Consider the following 27,319-nt stretch of genomic DNA (forward strand, 5'->3'; position numbering starts at 1 on the left):
TGTTGATTATTATCTCACAGAAAAGAATTATATATAGTTCTGCAACTCACCATACTTTATTTAAGCTGTCAATTAAACGCCTAATTTTGAATATTTATGCCGTTTCTACTTTTCCTATTACAATCAATGTAGAACACCAACAGGCTAACATATGAAATGGGAATTAAAAGACAAAACCTTTAAACCATCTTCTTGCATTCTTAAAATAAGAAAAATAATTTCAAGATTTATAATCTGTAGCAAAACTACCTCATAGCATACCACATCAAAATTACTGGTACAAAAATGAACAACAACAATTTAAAAACCCAAAAACTTTTTTAAAAAAAGGAGTAACAAGCATATTCATTATATCCAAACTGTTGTTTGAATTGAACTGTCATGCTAGCCAACTGGCTTTACACTAACCTCTGCTTTCCGTGAAACTGGCTTCTAATTGGAATTGTTTGTGCCAGCTCCTCCCGTCTCGGGGCTCTGGGAGAAAGTCAATCACAGGAGCTCTGCTTTCCTGCCTTTGCTCATGTTGCTCCTCAGCCCATGACAGCACCACATTTATTCTCCCGTGTTTATTCTCCATAAGGAGAATAGATAGATTCTCCTTATCTATTGCTAGATAAGCACATATCTAGTATGTGCTTAACGCTTGCTAAGCATTAGACACAGATTCAGCTATAATGGAGCTTTGAATCTAAATGGGCCAAAAATAGTAAGCAACTAATTAGACCATAATTATTGAAATCAGTTATACAAGTGGTAAAAGGAAAGGGCAATGTACAATAAGTGCACGTAGTTAGAGTATGTGATCTCCTCTGGGGGTTTGGAAAGGGTTCCCTGAGACACTAGAATTTAAGCTGTGCCTGGAGCAGTAGTTCCCAAACTAGCAAGCATCAGAATTACCTGGTGAGCTGGCCAAAACACAGACTTCCAGGCTCCTCCACCAGAGGTTCTGATTTAGCAAGTCTGGGGTGAGACCCGACCCATGACATTTCTAACTAGTTCCCAGGTGATGTTCATGTTACTGGTCTGGGGATCACGCTAGTATCAGTGGCCTAGTTCAACAACTCCAAGAAAACACTTCCCAGTTTTCATGCCTCTTCATGACTTCAAGTCTCACAGTCTTGTCTTTATAAATCTACACCATCCCATTTAACACTTGATTACACACCTGAGTCACTGCTCTCTAAAGGTTTCATATGTTCTTTCACCACAAAATAAGAAGTTTCTCAAGGTCAGTAGCATAAGAAATACTACTCTGGTGACACAAATTACTCAGGACACAGCAGATAGAGAGCATGGACTCAGTATCTCAGCCCAGTCAGAATGGCTAAAACTAAACCATGTGGATTCTTCAATCTCAAGCAAATTTAATTTATTTTAAAATTCATACTTGCTTAGCAAGTACATTATACTGGATTTTTTCAAATATATAGTCACAAAATATATTAAAATAACCTTATTCTTTGATGGTGTGTTTATCTGACTTCCCCTAAATGAAAGTGATGTTCTCGAGAGAAGCAAGTTTATACAGTAATATGTCACTTAACGGTGAGATACAGTCTGAGAAACGCATTGTTGTAATTCACTGTTGTGAGAACATCATAGAGTGACTTGCACAAACCTAGATGGTATAGCCTACTTCACCTAGGCTATAAGGTGGTATAGTCTATCTCTCCCAGGCTCCGAACCTGTACAGCATGTGACTGTACTGAATACTGTAGGTAGCTATAATACAATGGTAAGTATCTGTGTGTCTAAACATAAAAAAGGCACAGAAAAGATATGGCATTACAGTCTTATGGGACCACCTTCCTTCGTAGAGGAGGACTATATTTCTTGTTCTCCAATTATACATTCATAGTGGATACTCAATAAATACTTGCTCATTGGCATACTAAATGACTAGCCAGAAAATGAATAGTACTGGCACATTCCAGGTACAACCCTCTCAAGTGGATGTTTCTAGAAATAATTATTCAACCTTAGGTCAAATAATTTAGATGATTGTTAAATCTTCAGGAAGCTTTTAAGAAGCAGATTCTTTTTAACTGGGAAATGGTTTTGCCACTTATATTTCACAGGTTTTTAATTTGCTTTTAAAAATCACTTCAGAAATCAATATAGTTTGCAACAAAGCTATTATATTTATTTGAATTAGTTTCATAATCTCTAACATTATTCATGATAATGACTTAATCTATAAAATTATCAAAATCCAAATAAATTTGGTTGGACTGCTGTGGATCCTTGGTCAAAAGGCATAAGTGATTTCCCTAACCAGTCCAAATACTCTCGGAAAGAATATATCAGATGAGAATAGGCAATTTTATGGTGGTATGCTCATAGACTAACTAAGAAAAAAGAAAGAAGACTCAAACAAAACCAGATACGACAAAGGAGACATTTTAACAGATACCACAGAAATTTAAAGGATCATTAGAGACTGCTATGAACAAAGATACACCAATAAGTTGGAAAGTCGAAAAGAAACAGAAAAATTCCTAGACACACATAACCTGACACGACTGTACCAGGAAGAAATAGAAAACCTGAAGAGACCAATAACAAGTAACAAGATAGATGCAATAATAAAAAGTCTTCCATCAAAAAGAAAAAAGTCCAGGACCTGACAGTTTCATTGATGAATTTCACAAAATACTTAAAGAAGAACCAACCCCAATTCTATTCAAAGTATTTCAAAACCCTGAGGAGGAGAAAATACTTTCAAACTCATTCTATGAGGCCAGCATTATCCTGATTCCAAAACCAGACAAAAACACAACAGCAAAAAGAAAATTACAGGCCAGTATCACTAATGAACATGATAAAAAAATCTTCAACAAAATACTACAAAACTAAATTCCGTAATACATTAAAAATCCATTCATCATAATTAAGCGGGATTCATATCTAAACATGTAAAGATGGTTTCAACATATGCAAATCAATAAACATGATATATCACATTAATAGAATGAGACAGAAAGCATATGATCATTTGAATAGATGCTGAAAAAGCATTCAATAAAATTCAACATTCCTTTATGATAAAAACGCTCAGCAAACTGGCTATAGAAGAAACATACCTCGAAACAATAAAGGCCATATACAACAAACCTATAGCTAGCATGACACTGAACAGGGAAAAACTGAAGCCTTTCCTGTAAGATCTAACAAGACAAAGATGCCTGCTTTCACAACTTTTTCAATATAGTACTGGAAGTCCCAGCCAGAGCAATTACACAAGAGAAAGAAATAAAGAGTATCTAATTGGAAAGGGAGAAGTCAAGCTGTCCTGGTTTTCAGATGACACGATCTTGTATTTCAAAAAACATAAAGACTTTAGCAAACAAACTATTTGAACTGATACACGAATTCAGTAAAGTTGCAGGATACAAAATCAACATATGATAATCTGTAGCATTTCTATATGTCGAAAGCAAACAATCTAAAAATGAAATCGAGAAAGCAATCCCATTTACAATACCTACAAAAAAAAACCCCGGGAATCTGCCTTTTAAAAATATATATATATATATATGATACATGTGTAGTTTTGTTACACAGATACACTGCACAGTGGTGAGGTCTGGGATTTTAGTGTAGCCATCGCCTAAATACTGTAACCTGTACCCATTAAGTAAATTCTAATTCCTTACTCTCCTCCCAATCTTCCACCCTTCCACATATCCAAGATTTATTATTCCACTCTCTATGTCCATGTGTACATATTATTTAACTCCTACTTATAAGTGAGAACATACAATATGTGATTTCCATTTCTGAGTTATTTCATTCAAGATAATGGCTTCTAGTTCCATCCATGTTGCTGCAAAAGACATGATTTCATTATTTTCCATGGCTGAGTAGTATTCTATGGGGTGTGCGTGTGTGCGTGTGTGTGTGTACACACACATTTTCTTTGTCCAATCATCTGTTGATAAGCACTTAGATTGGTTCCATATTTTTGCTATTGTGAATAGTGCTGCAATAAACATACAAGCACAGGTATCTTTTTTATATAATGATTTATTTTCCTAGGAATAAACTTAAGCAAAGAAGTGAAAGATACCTACAATTAAAACTATAAAACATTGATGAAAAAAACTGAAAGCAAAAAAACATGGAATTATGTTCATGGATTGGAAGAATAATCATGTACTATTAAAATGTCCATACTACCCAAAGCAATCTACAGATTCAATGCAATCTCTCTCAAAATAACATTGTTCACAGAAATAGACAAAACAACCTTAAAATTCATATAGAAACAACAAAAGACCCATAAAAGTCAAAGCAATTCTGAGCAAAAGGAACAAAGCTGGTGACATCACATTACCTGACTTCAAATTACAATATAAACCTATAGTAACCAAAACAGCATGGTACTAGCATATAAACAGACATATAGACCAAGAGAACAGAACACAGATGGCAGAAATAAATCTGTATTTTTTAGTCAACTCATTTTTGACAAGGACGCCAAGAACATACAATGAGGAAAGGACAGTCAAGTCTTCTGGTGCTGGGAAAACTGGATATCCATATGCAGAAGAATGATAAAGTACACCCCTATCTCTCACCTTATACATAAATCAAAACGGATTAAATACTTAAATGTAAGACCTAAAACTAAGAAGCTACTAGAAAAAACATTGGGGAAATGCAACAGGGCATTGGTCTGGACAAAGATTTTTTTGAGTAAGACCTCAAAAGCACAGGCAACCAAAGCAAAAACTGACATGTGATCACCTCAAGCTTAAAAACTTCTGCAAGCAAACAAAGTGAAGAGACAACCTACAGAATAGGAGAAAATATCTGCTAACTATTCAACTGACAAAAAATTAATAACCTGAACATATAAGGAACTCAAACAGATCAATAGTAAAAAAAAAATCTGAGCAAAATATTAGCAAAAGATCTGAATAGGTATTTCTCAAGAGGAGAAAGACATACAAATACCCAACAGGTATATGAAAAAATGCTCAATATCACTAATCATCAGGAAAATGCAAATCAAAACCACAGTGAGATATCATCTTACCTCAGTTAAAATGACTGTTGTCAAAAAAGACAGAAAACAACAAATGCTGGCGAAGAAAGGGGAATGCTCGTACACTATTGGTAGGAATGTAAATTACTACAGCCATTATGGAAAACAGTATGGAGGCTCCTCAAAAAACTAAAAACGGAGCTACCATAAAATGCAGTGGTACTGCTAACTATATATCTCAAAGAAAGGAAATCAGCATATCAAAGATATATCTGTCCTCCCGTGTTTATTGCAGCACTATTCATAGTAGCTGAAATATGTAATCAACCTAAGCACCCATTAATGGGTGAATGGATAAAGAAAATGTGATATATACAAAACGAAATATTATTCAGCCATGAAAAATACAACCCTATCATTTGCAGCAACATGGATGGAACTAGAATTCATTAAGTGAAATAAGCCAAGCACAGAAAGACAAAAATTGCATGTTCTTACTCATATGTGAGAGGCTAGAAAAGGGATCTCACGAAGGAAGAGAGTAGACTGGTAGTTACCAGAGGCCGGGAACACCAGTGAGAAGAAATGGTTTTGAGTGGTTGGTTAACAGGTACAAAATTACAGTTATATAGAAGGAATAAGATCTAGTATTTGGTAGCACAATAGGGGGACCAATCATTAAACCTGAATAGTAGATTTGGGATATTCTCAACACAAAGAAATGATAAATGTTCGCAGTAGTGGATATCTCAATTACCCAGATTTGATTATTACATTGTATGCTTGTATCAAATATCACCTGAACCTCATAAATATGTATAATTACTAGGTATTCATAATAATATAGTCATAATTTTAAAATTTAAAATATGTAAATACCAAAGATCCATCTTTATGATAATGTGAACACACAATTAACAGAAATAATGGAATATGCCAAATAACTCTTTATAGATGAATTCATATCAACTTTATCTCCTTTCTAGTCACCAGATGGTGGACTCATGTTTATTTATAATTCAGATCAAGACATTCAACACATTTTCTGGTTTCCATTACCAAAAAATATAAATAAAATATATGAAAATTCTGTGTAAGAATGTAATTTCAACATTTGAGACAAAATAATTGAAGGAAAAAGAGAAGAGTGTCCAAAATTAGGTTTCATGCAAACCATTTCAAAAACGTGTTTTTTTCTTATCATGAAAATATACTAATAGTTAATATATTATTTATCGGTATCCCACTTACTAAACCTTCCAACACCAAATGTTTTGGCAAAGTAATTTATGCCCCATTAATTTAATATCCTTCTTCCTTATATATACTAGCACAGAAACCATCTGTTACATATTAAACCAAAGAAATGCAATTTAATCTGAATTTTAGGTTATCAAATAGTAGGTTTAGGGGGCATAATTTAAATCCTACTTATTCTAAGAATAAAATATCTAACTGCTTTATTCGTATGAAAATTAAATCCCACTTCTAGAATCACTGAAAGGAGAAAAACATATACTAACTACATTATTTGAGAAAAAAGAAAACTTCAATTATTTGTTGAAAAAAATTTAAGGTATCAGGCAGCACAAATATTTTCATTACTAATTATTTGAATTTATAGGTACAATGATAGTGATACGGTCGGCTATTGAATATTTTAGACACGATCATGGAAATAAAATTACTGCCCACAAAAGGTGGCATTCTACTTACAATTTTCAAATGATTGTGGGTTCATCAATCACCCTCTGGAATACTAAGTAACTCGCCTTTAAGAAATTAACGTTACAATTACATTTGAGGTTTTTAAGAAATTAAGCCACTTATTTTAAATATTATTCTAGTACAAAAAGATGCCAAATATAGTCATGCTACCATTCACTTCTTCATGCACCCTTTCTACTACCATCACCACTGTCAACTCACAATTTTTTACACTAGGGGCCAAAAGGAGACACTGCTGATTGTCAAGGTAAGTCGTGATTCTTCCTACTTATAACTGAAATACTGGAACGGCATTAGTGGTGGGAAATTGTTTTCCATTTTAGAATATTCTTATAAGAAATGCAAAACAATGGACCTTCATTATATCCTAATGTTTATTTAATAATATATACTTTGTACAAATACAGACGTGTAAATGTTAAATCATTTAGTAATCTGAGTCTTGAAGGGTACCAGCTGGAGGAAATTTACTGTCAAATTTACTTTGCATAAAAATATAACATTTAGTGGGCAACATATGCCTAGATAATTTTCTTTATTTTCCTACATTTTTTCAAAATGAATGTATAGTCGTTTGATGAAACCTGTTTAAAACTCTGCTTCGAAGCTATATTTTCTTCTGAGGATGTATCGGCTTTAACGCTTTCTGAGGAAGTTTTTATATATTCCCTAAATAAGTACAACAGGTTATAAAATAAATAAATGCAATCTCTAATTTCCATATATCACTGAAAAAATGGTGGTTTGGAATTTAGGTTCAGAGATCAACTTTTAAAAAGCAATTTTCCTCTCAACTGTAGATAGAATTTTGTGTATCTGAAATGAAAATGCTATGAAAGCAATAAAATTAAACTTAAAATAAGAGTTAGAAAAAAAGACTCTGGAATTTAGATCTTTGAGGAGTTGTCATGTTATACATTTCCCAAAACCTCCTTCTACCTGTCAAAACAAAATCTCGTCGTAATCGCGCCTCTTTCTCTGTAAGACTTTCCCTGACAAGGAAACTATAAGCTTGGACTTTGCTTAAACCCACTGCCAGACTAACTAGAAGAAAGGAATAAATTACAACTCCTTCCTTCTATTTGTAGACTGAGAACCCTTTAACAATTTAATAATCCCAGCACCTAAACAGAACTTGACACACAGTTTGCTGAATGAATGAATGAAAACAAGGAACCTGTCGGAATTAAAATATGTATTGGCCGGGAGCAGTGCCGCATGGCGGTAAGCCCAGCACTCTGGGGGGGATCACTTGAGGTCAGGATTGGGAGACCAAGCTGGCCGACACGTTGAAACTCTGTCTCTAATAAAAAAAAAAATTACAAATAGTAGCCGGGCGTGGTGGTGCGCACCTGTAATCCCAGCTACTCTGGAGGCTGAGGCAGGAGAATCACTTGAACCTTGAGGCGGAGGTTGCAGTGAGCCGAGAGCACACCACTGCACTCCAGTCTGGGCAACAGAGCAACACTTTGCTCAAAAATCAATCAATCAATCAATCAATTATATAATATCTTCCCTCAAGCAAGAGGCTATTAAATGAGTATGAGGGACAGAAGCATAAAAATAGCTCTGTGTCCCCATAGTATGAGAAGCAAATGCAGCGACCCTCAGGCTATTTCACTTGGAGGTTTAGTATTTAACCCTCCCTAAGTTATTCATTCATTCGAAAATGTGAGGAATACAAAAATTGCTATGATGCACGCAGTTCATGCCTTCAAATTGATCTCATAGCGAGCGTCTCATGATTCTATTGAGATTCAGATGCTTGACCCTTGGTGACCCTTTAGCTTCCCTTTGAAAGTTTAGCCAAATATAAATCCTTTTGAAACAAAATAAAAATTCTGCTGCAATACTCAAATCAAATATGGTCAGCGTTCACACTGCTTACAGGTGTTTTTTTCTTTTATTATTATTTTTGACTTATAATAATTGTACATATTTATGGGGTACAGTGTGTTACACGCTTTTATTTCATTTTCTTTTTTCTAAATGACAAAAAATGAAATAATTTAGATAGGCTTGTCTCATTTTCAACAAGCTATTCTCCAATATCTTCTATCTGCCACAGTTTCTGTTCCTGGTTCCACTCATGGAAATGAAAACACTCCCTGAAAATCCTCTCCACAAAAATTTTCTTCCTCAAAAAGTTTTCAGTGAAGCAACGTGGAAGGAGAATAAGGCATACTTGAGAATGGGACTTTCTTTTTTTGTTTGTTTGTTTGTTTGCTCTGTTGCCCAGGCTGGAGTGCAGTGGTGCGATCTCTGCTCACTATAACCCACACCTCCCAGGTTCAAGCGATTATTGTGCCTCAGCCTCCCAAGTAGCTGGGATTACAGGCATGCGCCACCATGCCTAGCTAATTTTTGTATTTTTAGTAGAGTCAGGGTTTCACCATGTTAGCCAGGCTGGTCTCAAACTCCTGACCTCAAGGGATCTTCCCACCTCGGCCTCCCAAAGTGTTGGGATTATAGGCATAAGCCACCACGCCCAGAGAACAGGACATTTTCTAAAGTAACAGGAAGAAAGGAAAGAAGGGAGGAAAGAATGAAGGGAGGAAGCCTGGTTTTTATATAGGCCTCAAGGGCCATGCTACAGAATTTCACTGAACATGAAGCGATATATGATGAGATACATTCTTTTGATAAACACTCTCAGAAGACAGGCTGAAGGGGGTCTTACTAGGCTGCACAGTAGAATGTAAGGTTCCTTTTTATATACTTCCAGTGCTTGTATCCCTGTTTGCTACTGATGCATTCTGCTATGTGGTTCTATGTCTATTCCCACAACTAGATGGTAAACTCCAAGTCACATCTCACTCAGCCGCTTTCCACTGTCCCTAGCCCTCTGCAAGGTCAAGTAAAAAACATCTCCTTACAAGAAAAAAAAAAGTTAAGTGAGGAGGAGAATAACTGAGTAGAGTTTCAGTTACACACTGCTGGTCTTAACAATTATTTAACTCTTCTGTACATGTGTTCAATAAAGTATTATTTGATTAATATAGAAAACAAAGATTTGGGAGGTAGGAAATGACACACTGACAATGTTTATAAAAATTCAAGAGTTAGTTTTTATGGTAGCACTACAATAGGTTCTAGGACCTGTACTCAATTTCATATCCCACAAAGACCATATATTCTTACACTATACTATTATCCCTCATTATATAGCAAGCTGAAATTTGCATTTTTTATCAAGTGCTTAAGCAAAGCTCAGCCACACTTTCCAAAGTGTCAAACATTTAAACTGTTCTCAAATGTTTGAGGCTTATAAAAACTAAATTATGCTATGTCAAGCTTTCTTTAAGGTTAGTCTTGATATTAAATGCCAAGATTGAGAAGACAATGCCTGTTTCTGATTTATTATTTCTCTTCTCCCCTCCCTCTCAATCCACACTTACAGGCATACACATACAAACACATTCATATACACTTACTTTAAAAACTACTTCATATTTCAGCACAAAAGCCATCATTTAAAAAAAATTACCACTATAAAAAATGCAAAACAAAATTTCAGAAACTTTAAAAATTAGTGAGAAAAATTACCTATACTTCTAACACCATAACATTTTAATAACAATTATACATTTTTATTCATTGTTATTAGACATTTTAGAACTTTAAGATAACATCTTTTTACACTAATAAAGTTTCCCCCAAATAGTATTTTTGTGTTTTTAATATAAAAGTTATACAACAAACCTCCTAGTTCTGTACATGTATCCCAGAACTTAAAGTATAACTTAAAAAAAGTTGAACAGTCAAAAACACATATAAAATTGTCACAATAAAAACAATATTCACAGAAATAAGTTTAGCCAAATATAAATCCATTTGAAACAAAATAAAAATTATATTACAATATTCAAATCAAACAATCCAATATATTAATATACATTCAATTTGAGGAAAAAATTATTTTGCTTCCCATCCCCTTTGAGCTTCTAGTTCTTTATTCGTGAATATAACTGCTTCTTAAACAGTCTCCATTAAAAATACACGTGTTTCAGAGACTAAGAGAACAACATGCAAAGAGACTCCTACTGTAGAAAGCTACTTTGCAGAAAATTTAAACCACGATGTGCTTAAAATGCCAGGATCTCAAAAGTTGAAACAGTGGTTCTGCACTCCTTTTCTCATTTCATGAGAGTTTAGGTCAAAAAGATGTCCTTGTTCTTTTTTTTTTTTTTTTTTTTTTTTTTTGAGACAGTCTTGCTCTGTTGCCCAGGCTGGAGTGCAGTGGCGCGATCTCAGCTCACTGCAAGCTCCGCCTCCCGGGTTCATGCCATTCTCCTGCCTCAGCCTCCTGAGTAGCTGGGACTACAGGTGCCCGCCACTACGCCCGGCTAATTTTTTGTATTTTTAGTAGAGATGGGGTTTCACTGTATTAGCCAGGATGATCTCGATCTCCTGACCTCGTGATCCGCCCGCCTCGGCCTCCCAAAGTGCTGGGATTACAGGTGTGAGCCACTGCACCCGGCCGATATACTTGTTTTTTACTGAAAGTTTACTGACAACAAATCTTCTAGAGTCTGAGTGTGAATGAAAGTCAAATGCCAAGTCTACAGTGCTTTCCCAATACAAAAATTGTTTTTATATTGGCTTGTTTTTGTAAAGGATTTCTTTTTGTAAAAGACTTATCTTTGTAAAATATAGTATCTTTGAAATACATACTATGAATAATGTTTATCTAATCACTAAAAATAATCCTTAAATAAAATCAATTATAATACTGACTTCTGCATTTTTCAATATGGTTGTATCTTAATCAACTGAATTCTCAAGATTTGCCAAATTTTTATTTTTAATTAGTCAAGGATCTTTCTTTTGTATTTATTTCTTCTCTAACTTACTTTATCTTTTTAAATGGAATAACTCTGATAGAATTACAGTGTTAATATTTGTCTACTTTATATTTTGCTCTCTAGAATATATTAAATGCTTAATCTTTTGCCGTAAGATAGAAAAAGCTGGTTTAAAATGAGATCCACATGAGACCTTACCTTCTGATTTGTTGTTCTTCCTCTTCAGCCATTTCTCTACTGTCTCTGCACTAACACTTTCAGATACAAATTCATCTAATACCTGGGGGTGAAGAGAAAGATATGCCTTCACTTTTTCATCTGTCAAACCTGTAAAAGAATTGAAAAGAATAAAATTCACCTATACAACATCCTCATATCAATGAAAGGTATAGTATCACAACACATTATGCTAAGATCCAGCAACCTCTCATCTAACGGAGAGAGGGCTGGAAAGAGCAGGAAGGGGAAGTTATTGCTTAGTGGGTACAGAGTTTCTACTGGGAGTGACAGCAAAGTTTTGGAACTAGACAGGTGAATACTGCCCAACATTGGGAATATACGTAATGCCACTAAATTGTATGCTTAAAACAGCATTTAAAATGGTAAAAACACCATTTTTCATATATACGTGTGTGTGTGTGTGTGTGTGTGTATGACCACAATAAAAAAGAATGCAGTTAGTTCAGCAATTTTAAACTACAGATATTACATCATGTTACATAGCTGTTTCTAGCAATAAATTTTAGAGTTACATATGAACCAATGCCAAGATCCAATGCTGTACATTAAGGCTTACAGAGTACTTATTTTTTCGGTATATAGTTACCATAGATTTAGTGGTCAAAGCAAGTGAAACTCTAGCAAGAGTAGTAAACAGGAAAATGTAGCGCTGAAACATTATAGGTGCTACAAACTGTTTAATAAATAAATGAATAAATTATCTTTTATTGCCTTACAACACAAATCCTTCCTTTTTCTCAAAGTCATTAAACCCAGTGGTATAACTAATGTTCAGTTCAGAATAATCTTGACATTTATTCATTAATAGTCTGTGTATGCAGTCAGTTTCACTGAAATACTTTTCATAGTCCAATGATAAGTACTGAATATACATAAGATTTCCAAACAAAGTATTTTCATGTTTTCATATCTCACATATAAAGTATATGTTTTCAATTTGGTGCTTTGTGTTGGTATGCCATTTCATTAAACAACCCCAAACACAAACAGGCTTTGAATAATTATCCTTCAGTGACGGGAATTATTTTTACTACTGTATCTTTTCTGTGAATTATTTGAATAAATTACCCTTTTTAGGGATGGTTACGTTAAAAAAAAAAAAGGCAATGAAAAACTGCACTCTGAGAAAAAAAAGAAGGAAAGGAAGCATATCTTTATGACTCCAGAGAGTAGGCTGTATGTTTTCCCAAACAGACAAAGCAGAGAATTCATATGTGTTAATTAATTCTGCTGGGAACTAAAGTCACAACTGTTGGGATTCTACAACAGAATGGTATAACTGAAAAGGAAAATGACTTCTTTCAATGAAATTGGTAGTTAAATAGTCAATTTAAACACACACACACACACACACACATATACGAACACACAAATAGAGTTGTATAAGACAAATGAAAATAAGATCTCTGGCTATATTCACCCTGCAAAAGAGCCCCAGTGGTGTAAAATTCAGTGTGAGAAATTCTATAAAATGCTAAAGATAATTGGCTCAATAAAGTAAGTAAGTGCTCTCCTGGCACAGCAAATTATAGTCCCTAAAAACAAAAGATGCAGGATACTACAGTAAGCTGATAGCACACTTGACCTTTGAGAAGATAGATAATGCAAATTTCATGCTCTCTTTAGGTCCTCCATATTCAATATTGATTCCTTCTTAAAATTTCTTTCTGCCACTCCCATGACACAAGGCTATACAATTCTTATCCTAACTTTCTAATTGCTCTTGAATTCTGCTTTCTCTTCAACAATCCATAATGATGACACCAAAATCTAAATCAGGAATCTTCACATATTTTTAATCTCCAGTCTAGCTATTTTACCATCACCTCAAGCTCCATCTTAAGTCAAAACTATATGAGTTATCTCCTTCTCACTTCTTCCCAAAGAGATTTTAACTCTTGGTTTTCCTTTTTGTGTTACTATTACTCTACATTTTCCCAGAAACTGAGGCTGAAAAATATAGTAATAACTGACTCATTCCGACTTGTCATCTCATTTCATCTTAGTGCATTACCATACAAGTCATATTTGCCAAATTACATGAGATAAAAGATATGCATCCAAAATAAACAAAAAAACACTCGTTAAACTCAACAATAAGAAAACAATCAACCCAACTGAAAAATGGGCCAAAGGCCACTTCAGTAAAGAAGATATAGATATGGCAATAAATATTTTAAAAGACGCTCATTTGTTAATCATGAATTGAAGTTAAAACAAAAATGAGATTCTATTACACACCTATTAGAATGGCTAAAATTAAAAAAAAAACTGACAGTACCAATTGTTGGCATGGATGCAAAGCAACAAAAATTATCATTTAATCGTGATAAGGATGCAAAATGCTACAGTGACTTTGAAAGACTGTTTGGCAGTTTCTTACAAAGCTAAATAGAGTCTTTCTGTATGACCCAAAAATCTCACTAGTAAGCATTTACCCAATGGATATGAAGACTTATGTCCACACAAAAACCTCCATGTGAGTGTTTTTGGCAGCTTTACTCATAATCACCCAAATCTGGAAGCAATCAAGATGTCCTTCAATACACAAATGGAAAAACAAACTGTGATACATCCATACGACTAAATATTTCACACTAAAAAGAAACGGGCTAACAAGCCATGAAGTAACATGGATGAGTCTTAAATGCATATTGCTATGAGAAGAAAAGCCAGTCTAAAAAGGATACATATTATACAATTCCAACTATACAACACTGGAGAAAAGGCATAAGCTGCAGAGGTAGTAAAAAGATCAGTAACTACCAGGAGTTCAAGGGGAAAGGGCAAATTACGAATAGGCAAAGTACAGGGGATCTTTTAGGATGATGAAACTCTTCTGTAAGACACTATAATGATGAATACATGACACTATGCATTTGCCAAAAATCTGCAGAACTTTATAGCACTAAGAATAAACTATCATGTATGTAAATTTTTAAAAACTCAATTACAAGGTCAGGGGATCTCAGGATGGAAAGCATAATGCAACAAAAGAATCTAAATGTATTACACATGTAATATAAAACATATAAAACAACCTCCCTGAAGCGGGTGGCAGAGGATAAGGTGCTAACCTATAGAACTCTGAAAATAAGTGGGATCTGTGAGAGTAAATGCAAAATAAACTGTACATAAGCACCACACTCTAGTTGATAAAGTTGTTGTCCCAAGAGGGTACAGTTTGACACTGGTCAATTAAACAAATGAGTGGTAGATGGTGGGGACAAGATTTCTCAATGGTAGAGTGAGATGTTACACATAAACAAAAGGAAGAGTTCAGAATGATCCATGTGGTAATGAATTAAAGTTGGAGATATCAGTGAACTCATGTATGACAATACAAATAAAAATGGTTACATATAGGAATATTGGTAGATAACGTATATCTCATAAATACACACAAGTCTCACTTTGCTATGTTAGCTGAGAGGGCCTAGAAGCAACAATATCCCGGTATAATTGCATACATACAGCACCTAGAGCTTGGTTGCTAGTATCAGTGTACAATAAAAGGAACCAAGACTCCATGAAGAAACAGCTAAATTTAGGATAAGAACAGAAAATACATAAGCTTGGAGTAGCTGATGATTTAAAATTTGCTACCAGTAAATCGCACAGACAGACAAATACAGACAACTATTCCAAAGCAATTGTGTATATTTGAACGAGTATATTTTAAAATATATCATTCCTGCTAATAAACTACATCCTTTCATCTACATAACATTTTGCCAGAGTGGAAACAGATAAAACTAATTAAACTGACTTTCATTTTCATTTCATTTTTCAACATCTGGCAGGAGTACTCATGAGCAGGGGCAGGTTAAAAGTAATAAATGATAGAAGAGAAGCACACGGGTATTGATAGACTGAATGATCAGGGTAAGTTATGAAGAGCTGATGAATTTCATTAATTTTCGCGGTGCAATTTGCAAATGCCCATGGAAACTGTCATGGAGGATTACAAGCTAAACAAAACCAAACTGAAAAGCAGAGTGGTACATGTAGTGGTTAGATTTAACACTGACCTGAAGATACATAACAAAAGGCATAATAAAGACTGATGAATATTTTAGTAAAGATAATTGCTTCTATGGCTAATAATTCAGCCAGCAACCTGAGGGGTAGATAAGAATTAACTTTATTTTCTTTCTGAGTAACTCTTTTAAAGAAATGGATAAACACCACATCAATATCTCTAGATCAACATTTTGATATTGAGCCATAGAGCAGTGATGAAAAGGAATGGCACCTTTGAGTTTCCATGCATAATAATGCAAAACATCAGTAAAAATAAATAACATCAACAATGATACATTTTTATATCTTTGTTTTTAAATACAGTAGCATTGAGGCTACTTTTCTTCTGTCTTCACAGAAATCTTACAAGCTTCTCATAACGTAACACATTCCTATGCTACCCTTTTGGTTTTTGCTTTCTGCAAGCCACAAATTCAACTTTCTTTTTCAGATGAAGATTTTGCCTATTCATGCATATGTATAAATATACATTTAAAACTTTTATCAAATCACACAAAAAAAATAATGGCCCTATGTACTCAACAGCCAGCTTCAACCATCACAATTCATAGCCAATATTTTCCATCTCTACCACCTACTCTCCTCTCATATAATTTCAAAGCAAATCCAAGAAATTTTAACATATTAATACATTTCAATATGTATCTCCAAAAGATAAAACTATTCTAACCATAAATACTACTATCACACCTAAAGAGAAATTATTATTTTTAATTCCATCAAAAATATCCAGGCTTTAAATCTCTTTTTTTTTTTTTTTTTTTTTTTTACAGCTTGTTGGTCTGAACTAGGACACAAGTAAATTCAACATGTTGCAGTAGCTCGGAATTTCATTTTTTAAATTATATTTAGGTCTCTTTGGTCCAATAATATTCCCCTCCATCTCTTACTTTCCCCCCATTATAACTTATTTCTGAATAAAATAGGTTTTTAGTCCTATGGTTTACTTCAATCTGGATTGTTCTGACTTTATCCCTGTGGGGTTTAGCATGTTCCTCCGCTCTCTGCATTTCTTGAAAATTGACATTAGACCTCAAGGCCTGAAGAGATGTAGGTTCCATTTGGGGTACAATTTGGTCAGTGTTACTGCACACTTCTGTCAGAAGTTTTTTGTGATGTCAGCATCATTAGTGGCTCTTGAGTGACTAATTCAGTAGGGCTTGACAATGGTGATTTTCCTCATTCTATCATGCCTTCTTCATTTATTAGCTGAAATAATATGAAGAGAAACTTAGCTTCATCTACGACGTGGTTGTCCGGTGGGACAGTTCATCTAGATCAAACAAGACAAATGCTTAATTTGTTCCCCTTTGTTCACCAGTTTTGAAAATAATGAGTGGATGCAGTAACATTCTCCCATGGGTAAACAACTAAAAAATAACAGTATTACTACGAAACCATATATTTGAATAAATTTGATCTGTTTCTTCCATTGTAACTATTATCCTTAACTGGTGCTCAAACTGTCCCATCTTGCAGACAGGTGGAGGAGCCTCTTCAAGCAGGTTCAGTCATTCTGACAAGAACCTAGTAGATCTCAACAGCTTCCATCCTCTGCTAGTATGAGATATCTTAGGTTCCTCTTGTTCATTTTCTGCCCCAGACATAGAGTCGTACTTTTTCTCTCAGGATCTCTAGTTCCTTTCAGTAAATAGAAGTATTTCAATTTCAGGAAAATGGAACTAGATTACATAATCATTCATTGTTCTATCACACAACAAACATATAAGGTGGGTTTCTTTATCCTTTAAGATATATAACCACGACAAATATACAAGTTATTACGGTTTTTTCTGTTTTTTGTTTTTGTTTGAGACAGAGTCTCTCTGTGTCACCCAGGCTGGAGTGCAGTGGCGTGATCTCAGCTCACTGCAAGCTCCGCCTCCTGGGTTTAAGGGAGTCTCCTGCCTCAGCCTCCCGATTAGCTGGGACTACAGGCACCTGCCACCACGCCTGGCCAATTTTTTGTATTTTTAGTAGAGACGGGGTTTCACAGTCTTAGCCGGGATGGTCTCGATCTCCTGACCTCATGATTCACCCACCTTGGCCTCCCGAAGTGCTGGGATTACAGACGTGAGCCACCACGCGCGGCTGCATTATTATGTTTTAAAGTCACTTGAAATATTCAACTCTCTGTGGCTATGTCACCAACTGAATGCAAATTAGGTTCATTTCTGATATGTCTTTAAATGTGTCTTTATGACAATATATTATCCTAATAAGCCAAAGCCTTTATTATTTCTGAAGTCTCATCACCTTAATATCTATAAAAATTATTTATTTTAAAAGTCAGTTTCAAATCGGAGGCTAAAGAATTATTGTTTTACTCATTCTAAGAAATAATGTTAAATTAGTAATCATAGGTACTAAAGGATCTATTGTAAGAATTAGGAAATAGCATTTTTCAGTATTAATTCTACCATTTTAATTGTGGAGAAAGATCCCAATTTTGTGTCTGTATTAATTTTAAAAACCAGTCAAAAGCATATGGCAAGTATCCAGTATATCCTTCCTCCTCTCCCATTATGCCTCTCGCCCATGACACCTGAGTTCTGGTTCCCACAATCCCACATCACAGTGCTTTTACATGCCCTAAAACACGTCTTCCTGACCTTAAAAGAATTATTTTCTGCCACATTAGGTATCTTATCTCAAGCCCTCTGTCCTTCCTCAATCACAGAAAAGGGAAAATACACTAAATTTCCATTATCTCACAGTAACTAAACTCAGCTAGTTTAGGAAAAACCTTTAAAAAAATTCTAAGGTATATGTAACCAATAATCTTTTATTTATTGTAATAATTATCTCAATTTTGTAATTTCTTCTGTGTTTAGCCCAGATACAAACAATAAGTAAAATCATTTTCAGCTTCTTACAGTGTCAGTCCAACTGTAAGATAAATTTGGGGGAGAATACCACCATTTCATGCTATTAATTACTGAACTATAATAGTCCAGTTATCAAAGAACAGCTTGAACTGTGAGGGGGCTGTAATGCATGTCATATGAGGAATGGGTGAATGAGTACAAATGTTTAGTTTGAAGAACACAAGATTATTGATGGGCATTGCTGTTTAATCTGAATGTTATTAAGTAAAACAGGTTAAGATATTTTTGGTTTATTCATATCTTGTTTTGTTTTTTCCATCCATAAACCCAGGGGGCAAAACTAGAATTAATAATTGAGGAAGTCAGATAACAATTCAACTTCAGGCAGAATGTTTAGGAAACAAGGCTTCTGTAACTGGAATGGGCTACATGAGCAGACAGTGCATCCTCCCACAATTGAAATGTTCAATGAAAGGAAAATCCAATAACTTTACAGACCTTTCACAGCATGAGATGGTTTCATATTTTCCAGGCACCAAGAGATAAGTATATATACACATTTACGTTAAAAAATCTTATTAGTTTCAAAAGACAATTCCAAAACATATACCAGAAGTAGTAAATTTTCTTTATATTTCTGTATAAATAATTGTAGCAACTTAATAACAAAATCTGTCAAGTTAAAAGAAAACGTATCTTGTGTCATACTAAGCAGTGTTATACCACCACACTGCTCATCAGCAATGTTCTTGTTAACCTGTGTGTGTGTTCTCCCCAACTGCATACGATTGTTCTAGGCTGTACACATATGCATCATGTAAAACCTTCCTTTATTTGTCCAAAAGCAAATGAAGGTCAGCAGATGTATAACTTTAAAATCAGGTAAGTTTGCTTTCAGAATCCCAAAATTCAACTTCATACACCTCCTTCTCTGTATTTACCGCTCATGCATTTATACTACAACTGTTTCACCTCCTTCCCCACCAAAAAGATAAAACAGCTAATAGCATTTGTTAATAACTGTTGGCCTACTTTGAATGCTCTCTGCATATAAGATACTATGTTATACACGTTACACATACTAGCCCAGGTAAGCCTCAGAGAACTAAGTATGTGGCACACAGAAAATGTTCAAAATATTTACTTAATAAATGAGTTATAATCCCCAAAATATATAACAGGAAAATGAAGCAAAGAGAAGTTAAATAATTGTAGCAGTTTTCTATTGGCCACAGAAGCAATAATTAGGGTTGGAATGAAGATATAAGCCCAGGATGTCAGCTCTTAAGGCCAAACTGCCTTGTGTTTCTTTACACTTCCTCCCGTCTGAGGTTATTACACTTTAACAGGAGTGTTATTGGTCAGGGCTAGCTCCAATTTGGAATTACAATTTACATGTTTTTACCTCAAATTATCAATTGAAAAATCTGACTGCTAATCTCAGGCTTTGATAAAGAGGTGGAAAGAAATCTTTGTAGCAGAAGCCCCCTGGAGACCCAAGACTAGTCTGAAAATAAGTCTAACTGGAGGATGGAAAGGGAGCAGTCAGTAGCAATGATGCCGCTTAGCCCCATGCTTCCCCCATTTCAGTCCTCCAGCATGCCAAGCCCTTCCTTTCCTCTCCTCATCCACGGTCTTCGCTGCTATCTGCCCTCAATCCCCTCCTCTCTTACGGCTCAGTGAGACATTTAGCCAATTTAAAGGCAGTTTCACTGGAGCTACCTTCACTAGCCACACACTCTCCACTCACTGCACTATACTCTCATTGTACCCTCCTCCTCCTACACTTCAAGACAGTCATCAAAAGCTGAAATTTCTTACTTATTAGTAGGAATTTATTAGACTTCAGCCTCTTCAGCTAGACTATAAACTCCATGATCTGTCTCATTCTCTACATAGCACAGTGCCTGGCTCTGGGCAGAAAAGGGGTTAACACAGCAGACCTGACAGTGCTCTTCTACTTAGAAAGGCTGCTTCCAAGGTCAGCCCTTGGCTGGCATCAAGGACTTTGGCTCTGGGGGTGTTCCCAGTCAACAGTTAACTAAAGACCAGGCCACTGTGCCTAGACTGTTTGTGCATTTGTGCAAACAATATGGGTTCATGCTGAACACCTGCGTTCCTTCTGGGAGTCTGAAAGTTTAGAACATGCCAGGCAGAGGGTGTGTACCTGACCAACCCCCAATAAGAAAACTGGGAATTGAGTCTCTAACATGCTTCCCTGGTAGGTAACACTAGACAGACACTGTTAGACGTCACTGCTGGAGGAATGAAGGTATCCTCGGAAGCCTGTGCCAAGTCTCTCCTGGATTTCACCCAGTGCACCTCTTCCCTTTGTGGATTGTGCTTTGTATCCTTCGGCTCTCATCAAGCATAGCCTTGAGTACTACATGCCCAGTCCTGTGAGTACTTCCAGCAAATCACCAAACTGAGGGGTAATTCTGAGGACCCTAAACACAGAGACTATCATCAATTGAATTAGTTACTTAGTAATCCCTTGTCTTGTATGATTTCACAGAAGACTAATAGGGAGTGGTATAGGTTTGTTTGCTGAAAACGGCCCAGTTCACAAGATCACAGACGGACCCACCAGGAATCCCAAATCCTACAGCAAGTACCTGAGCAAAAGACCCCTCCTCTCATAGCCTGCTGTACCTACTTAAATTCCCATTCCTGCCCAAGCCTAGATGAGATTCTTTTCTTTCTCTTACTTCTATCTTCACTTTCCTTTTTTCATCTAAAGAGTTTAAATATGTAATATGTCACCCTTTACATAAAACTTCATTAACATAACAATTTATATAACAGTTCTTTCTAACCACTTACTGATTAAGAGATAGATAGGCTCTAAATTTCTTTTTTTGGGGGGGGGTGTCTTTTTTTTAAAGGCAAAGTCATTTATATGGAAATGAATGGAGGTTATCCAGGTGACAGACGTAAACAGTTTTCACTATCATTAAAATAACTTGAAAGTTTTGGTAGAAACAAAGAGATGTTTCTTTAGATTTTGGTTAACTCGATTGACTAGTACTGATACCATTTTTAACCAAGAAGGAAAAACAGGAAGCAAACTAAAAACAAATGCCTTATAATAACTATCCTTGTCCCCAAACATATCACCTAAAATAATGTCTTTCCATCCAAGTACATTCCACTGAAAGAGAATTGGTCTATGACCTAGAAAGCAGTCATTTAATGAGCCTTGGTTTAATATACTGCCAGTATTCTGACCTACATAATTGATTACTTATTTCACGTGAATTAACAGCCTAAGGGGTGCCTTAGCTGCAGAGAAGATATTGTTTCCCACATTCACAATTTGCATTTATCAGAAGATAAATTCCATACTGCTGTATTTCTAAACCAAAGTGAAATTAATTACTTGCTTTCTCTCCTAAGAACATAAATGAAAGTTTCTTTTAACTGAGAAAGTCAACTACAAACTTGAGCTGCTCAAAATGATAACATAAAGATGAAAAACATTTTTTGATAGCACTATTAAGAGTAAGCTTAAACCCACCAAAATTTACCCTTTCTGTGACTCAGAAAACCAATCTCCAAAGTGAAGTCTCAAATGGAGACAAGACATGCAGGCACAGGTTATGTTATATAAAGGATTTAATGCTCCCATCTCTTTAGCATAAATATAATTCCAGATCTACAGTAACTCGGTGGGGGACTGGGGGTTCTGAGGCATGAGATGCTCAAATATAGGCTATTTTCCTTAAGAAAGTCACTTAAGTGTCTTGAGCAATACCTCATAAGCATAGGCAACCAAAGTAAACATGGACAAATGGAATCACATCAAGTTAAAAAGCTTCTGCCCAGTCAAGGATACAATCAACAAAGTGAAGAGACAATCCATGGACTGGGAGAAAATATTTGCAAACTATCACTCTGACAAGGGATGAATAACCAGAATATATAAAGAGCTCAAACAACTCTACAGGAAAAAAACCTAATAATCCAATCAAACAATGGCCAAAAGATTTAAATAGACATTTCTCAAAAGAAGACATACAAATGCAAACAGGAATATGAAAAGATGCTCAAAATTACTGATCATCAGAGAAATGCAAATCAAAGCTACAATGAGATATCATCTCACCCCAGTTAAAATGACATATATTCAAAAGACAAGCAATAGCAAAAACTGGCGAGGATGTGGAGAAAAGGGAACCTTTGTACACTGTGGTATGAATATAAATTAGTACAACCCCTATGGAGAACACTTTGGAGGTCCCTCAAAAAACTAAAAATTGAGCTACCATATGATCCAGCAATCCCACTGCTGGGTATATACCCAAAAGAAAGGAAATCAGTATATCGATGAGATACCTGAACTCCTCTGTTTGTTGCAGCATTGTTTACAATAATAGCTAAGATTTGGAAGCAACCTAAGTATCCATCAACAGATGAATGGATAAAGAAAATGTGGTATATATACACAATGCAGTACTATTCAGCCATAAAAAGGAAGGAGATCCTGTCTTTTGCAACAACATGGATGGAACTGGAGATCATTATGTTAAGTAAAATAAGCCAGGCACAGAGAGACAAACATCGCATGTTCTCATTTATTTGTGGGATCTAAAAATTAAAATAATTGAACTCATGGACACAGTGAGTAAAAGGATGATTACCAGAGAGGCTAGGAAGGGTATTAGGGGGCTTGGAGGAGGTAGGAATCATTAATGGGCACCAAAAAAATGAACAAGTGAATAAGACCTACTGTTTGATACCACATTAGGGTGACTATAGTCAATAATAACCTACCTGTACGTTTTAAAATAAAGAATGTAATTGGAGTGTTTGTAACTCAAAGGATAAAAGCTTGTGGGGATGGATACCCCATTCTCCATGATGTGCTTCTTTCACATTGCATGCCTGTATCAAAATCTCTCATGTACGCCATACACATATACATGTAGTATGTACCCACAACATTTTAAAAAAATAATTTTAAAAAAAGAAAGTCACTTAACCCTGTAAGCCTCACTGTCCCCATAAACAAAAGATGGGCCCCAAAACAGTACCTACTCCATAGGGTTATAATCCATGCAAACATCTGAGCACATACTAAGTGACTTGTGACAGTTAATTCAGTAACATCTATCTTCATCAAAACAGTAGCACCATTATATTAAGAAATATTATGAAATTAAGATTGTGAGAGAAATGCCTTTCTGTTAGAAAAGACCATGCTACTGTTTTAGATATATTGATAATAAAATCTCTATTTACCTATATTTAAGAATATTTCATCTAGGTGTGTCTCAGAATAATTAATGGTTTAGATACATCCATGATGCTTATATTGAGAAGTATCAAATCCAGAAATTGTCTAGCTAGCCATCATATTAACTGGAATGTGTACCCACACACTAACCTCAAAGATACCAAGACAGTCTAATGTGAGAGCTTCCAGGCAGAACCCACAGAGATGGGTGCCCAAGGCTGGATCCAGCCAATTTGCTACAAGGAACAAGCCAGAGGAATGTGAAGTCAAAGACAAGTACAGTTGACACTAGAACAACAGAGGTTTGAATTGCACTGCTCCTATGTGCCGATTTTTTCAATAATTATACTGGAAAAAATTTTGGAGATTTTCAACAATTTGAAAAAACTTGCAGACGAACTGCATAGCCTAGAAATACTGAAAATTTTTAAGAAAAAAATCAGGTATGTCATAAATGCGTAAAATGTATGTAGAAACTATAAGTGTTAATAAACATGTTATTGATAAGGCTTTTCTGTCAACATTCAGCTATTTGTACTTAAGTTTTTAGGGAGGGAAAAGTTATATGCAGGACTGAGCTGGGGGGTCAGTACCTCTAATCCCTGCATTGTTCAAGGGTCAACTGCATAAAACAACACTCCACAGAGTGCTGGCGGTTAAGACCAGCTTAAGGCAAATATTCAACCTTGAGAGCTGAGCTTACACAAAACAGTCAATGAATCAAAATGGGTAAAAACAGGAAAAGAATAAGGGGCCAAGGGTTTGGTCAAAGTAATACAAGGAAGTCCAAGGCTTCTGCCTTGAAGACAGCTGTGATGGACACAGTTCCCTTCTTTGTATTGTGACATAGTTCAAATGGTTCTTGAGATGTGCTAGCTAATTTGGATTAAAGGGGACAATAGTCACTAACTTTGAAGGTAACAGATATGTTATTACATTATATGATAACATTAACCAAATCACTAAGACCCAACTCTCTGTCACCTGAAAGTGAAAGTGAATTCTCAAGTGCTGGACAATAGCCATGAAATACAAAGTAAGCCTAATGCTAAGTAAATACATTCTGTACCTCAGCCACAATGCACACAATGAGCCTGTGGACAAGCATATCGGCTATGAAAGGGCAAGTACAGCCTTGCCTGGGAGTCTAGAATCACTTTCCACATTTAAAATAAGAATTTAAAATCTATGACTGTCTACTGAGGTTTTCAGTAAAGCCTTGATAAATCTTAAAAAAAAAAAAATTCTGAGCCGGGTGCAGTGGCTCATGCCTGTTATCTCAGCACTTTGGGAGGCTGAGGCAGGTGGATCACCTGAGGTCAGGAGTTCGACACCAGCCTGGCCAAAATGGTAAACCCTGTCTCTACTAAAAATACAAAAATTAGCCGGGCATGGTGGCATGTGCCTGTCATTCCAGCTACTCGGGAGGCTGAGGCAGAAGAATCGCTTGAACCCAGGAGACGGAGGTTGCAGTGAGTCGAGACCGTGCCACTGCACTCCAGCCTGGGTGACAGAGCAAAACTCCATGTCGAAAAACAAAAAAAATTCTGATAAATACTCCCATAGAAATAAACCTTATAGTATCCACTGTTTTAAGAGAGATTAAAATATGTTAAAGAAGAAAGATAAGAAAATAGGTTTCTGGTAGTATAATTTAATCTGGTGGGAAAAGAAACAAAAAATGGAGAAAAGAGAGACCAAAGAAAGAGACTTATATACCGATTCATAATTAATAACCTTCATGATCACAGTTTCAACTGGGATTTAAAGAAAGCAAGAAGAATAACAACCATAATTTCTTATGCCCATTTAGTAAAATATTATTTAAAATGAACATTATCATTTATTTAAAGACTTTAAAAATTATACCCTAAAAGTGAATGACATATGTTAGGCATTCTATAAACTATTCCTTTCCACTTATCAAAATACGTTTTTTAAAAATCATGATATTCATATGCAGAATTGAAACAAAGAAAAATCACAGAATACATAGGTTTTCTATATAAATAAGCTGTCATATTTTTTCTTTCTTTGCTAGCAAATATACCTTTTTAAAAATGTTTGATTATCAATTCACCCAAGAATTTCTTTTAGACTTCCTCTATAAAAGGATATTACTATTTATATTTCCCCAATGCAATGTAATTCATTTAAAAATACTGTGAAGTCTGACTATGAGTCAGGCATTGTATTTTGTTTTAGGATGAATAAGGGAACTCAAAAAACGAAGACAAATAAAGACGAATAGTTAGACGGATAAGCATGCTGCAAGGTCGATAAGGGTACAATGAACAGAAACATGAAGTATAGCTGACGTGATTAATTCTAAGTGTTGAGATTCTTTTTACTCAGTACGTGTTTACTGAGTGCCTACTATGAATCAGACATATCTTGATATGCAATATATAACAAACAATATGCCTAACCTATGGGGCGTGGCAATGCCTCAAGGATCTAGAACTAGAAATACCATTTGACCCAGCCATCCCATTACTGGGTATATACCCAAAGGATTATAAATCATGCTGCTATAAAGACACATGCACATGTATGTATACTGTGGCACTATTCACAATAGCAAAGACTTGGAACCAACCCAAATGTCCATCAATGACAGACTGGATAAAGAAAATGTGGCACATATACACCATGGAATACTATGCAGCCATAAAAGAGGATGAGTTCATGTCCTTTGTAGGGACATGGATGAAGCTGGAAACCATCATTCTCAGCAAACTATTACAAGGACAAAAAACCAAACACCGTATGTTCTCACTCATAGGTGGGAATTGAACAATGAGAACACCTGGACACAGGAAGGGGAACATCACACACCGGGGCCTGTCGTGGGGTGGGGGGATGGGGGAGGGATAGCATGATATTCATATACAGACTTGAAACAAAGAAAAATCACAGAATACACAGGTTTTCTATATAAATAAGCTGTCATATTTTTTCTTTCTTTGCTAGCAAATATACCTTCTTAAAAATGTTTGATTATCAATTCACCCAAGAATTTCTTTTAGACTTCCTCTATAAAAGGATATTACTATTTATATTTCCCCAATGCAATGTAATTCATTTAAAAATACTGTGAAGTCTGACTATGAGTCAGGCATTATATTTTGTTTTAGGATGAATAAGGGAACTCAAAAAACGAAGACAAATAAAGATGAATAGTTAGACGGATAAGCATGCTGCAAAGTCGACAAGGGTACAATGAACACGTATATATACCTAATATAAATGACGAGTTAATGGGTGCAGCACACCAATATGGCGCATGTATACATATGTAGCAAACGCGCACATTGTGCACATGTACCCTAAAACTTAAAGTATAATAAAAAAAATAAAAATAAATAATGGAAGCACTATAACAGCTATTCAAGTAAAAAAAATTTAAAATTCTCTTTAATACTAGCTAAGCCTAGCCAACAGAAAC

General features: G+C 35.3%; 1 protein-coding gene across 5 annotated transcripts in view; it reads right to left on the reverse strand.

Annotated features, from left to right (window-relative positions):
* The window catches only part of PDE10A (phosphodiesterase 10A), a 332,525-nt gene that overhangs the window by 196,854 nt on the left and 108,352 nt on the right, over positions 1 to 27,319 (reverse strand). For all 5 annotated transcript variants that reach the window (XM_031012517.3, XM_055391784.2, XM_055391783.2 and 2 more), the window contains one exon: positions 11,722 to 11,850. In XM_031012517.3, coding sequence (XP_030868377.2) covers positions 11,722 to 11,850 — 129 coding nt within the window. The remainder of the gene's footprint in view (positions 1 to 11,721; positions 11,851 to 27,319) is intronic.

Source organism: Gorilla gorilla, chromosome 5 (assembly GCF_029281585.2).
Source record: "Gorilla gorilla gorilla isolate KB3781 chromosome 5, NHGRI_mGorGor1-v2.1_pri, whole genome shotgun sequence".
In the NCBI taxonomy this organism is placed as follows: domain Eukaryota; kingdom Metazoa; phylum Chordata; class Mammalia; order Primates; family Hominidae; genus Gorilla; species Gorilla gorilla.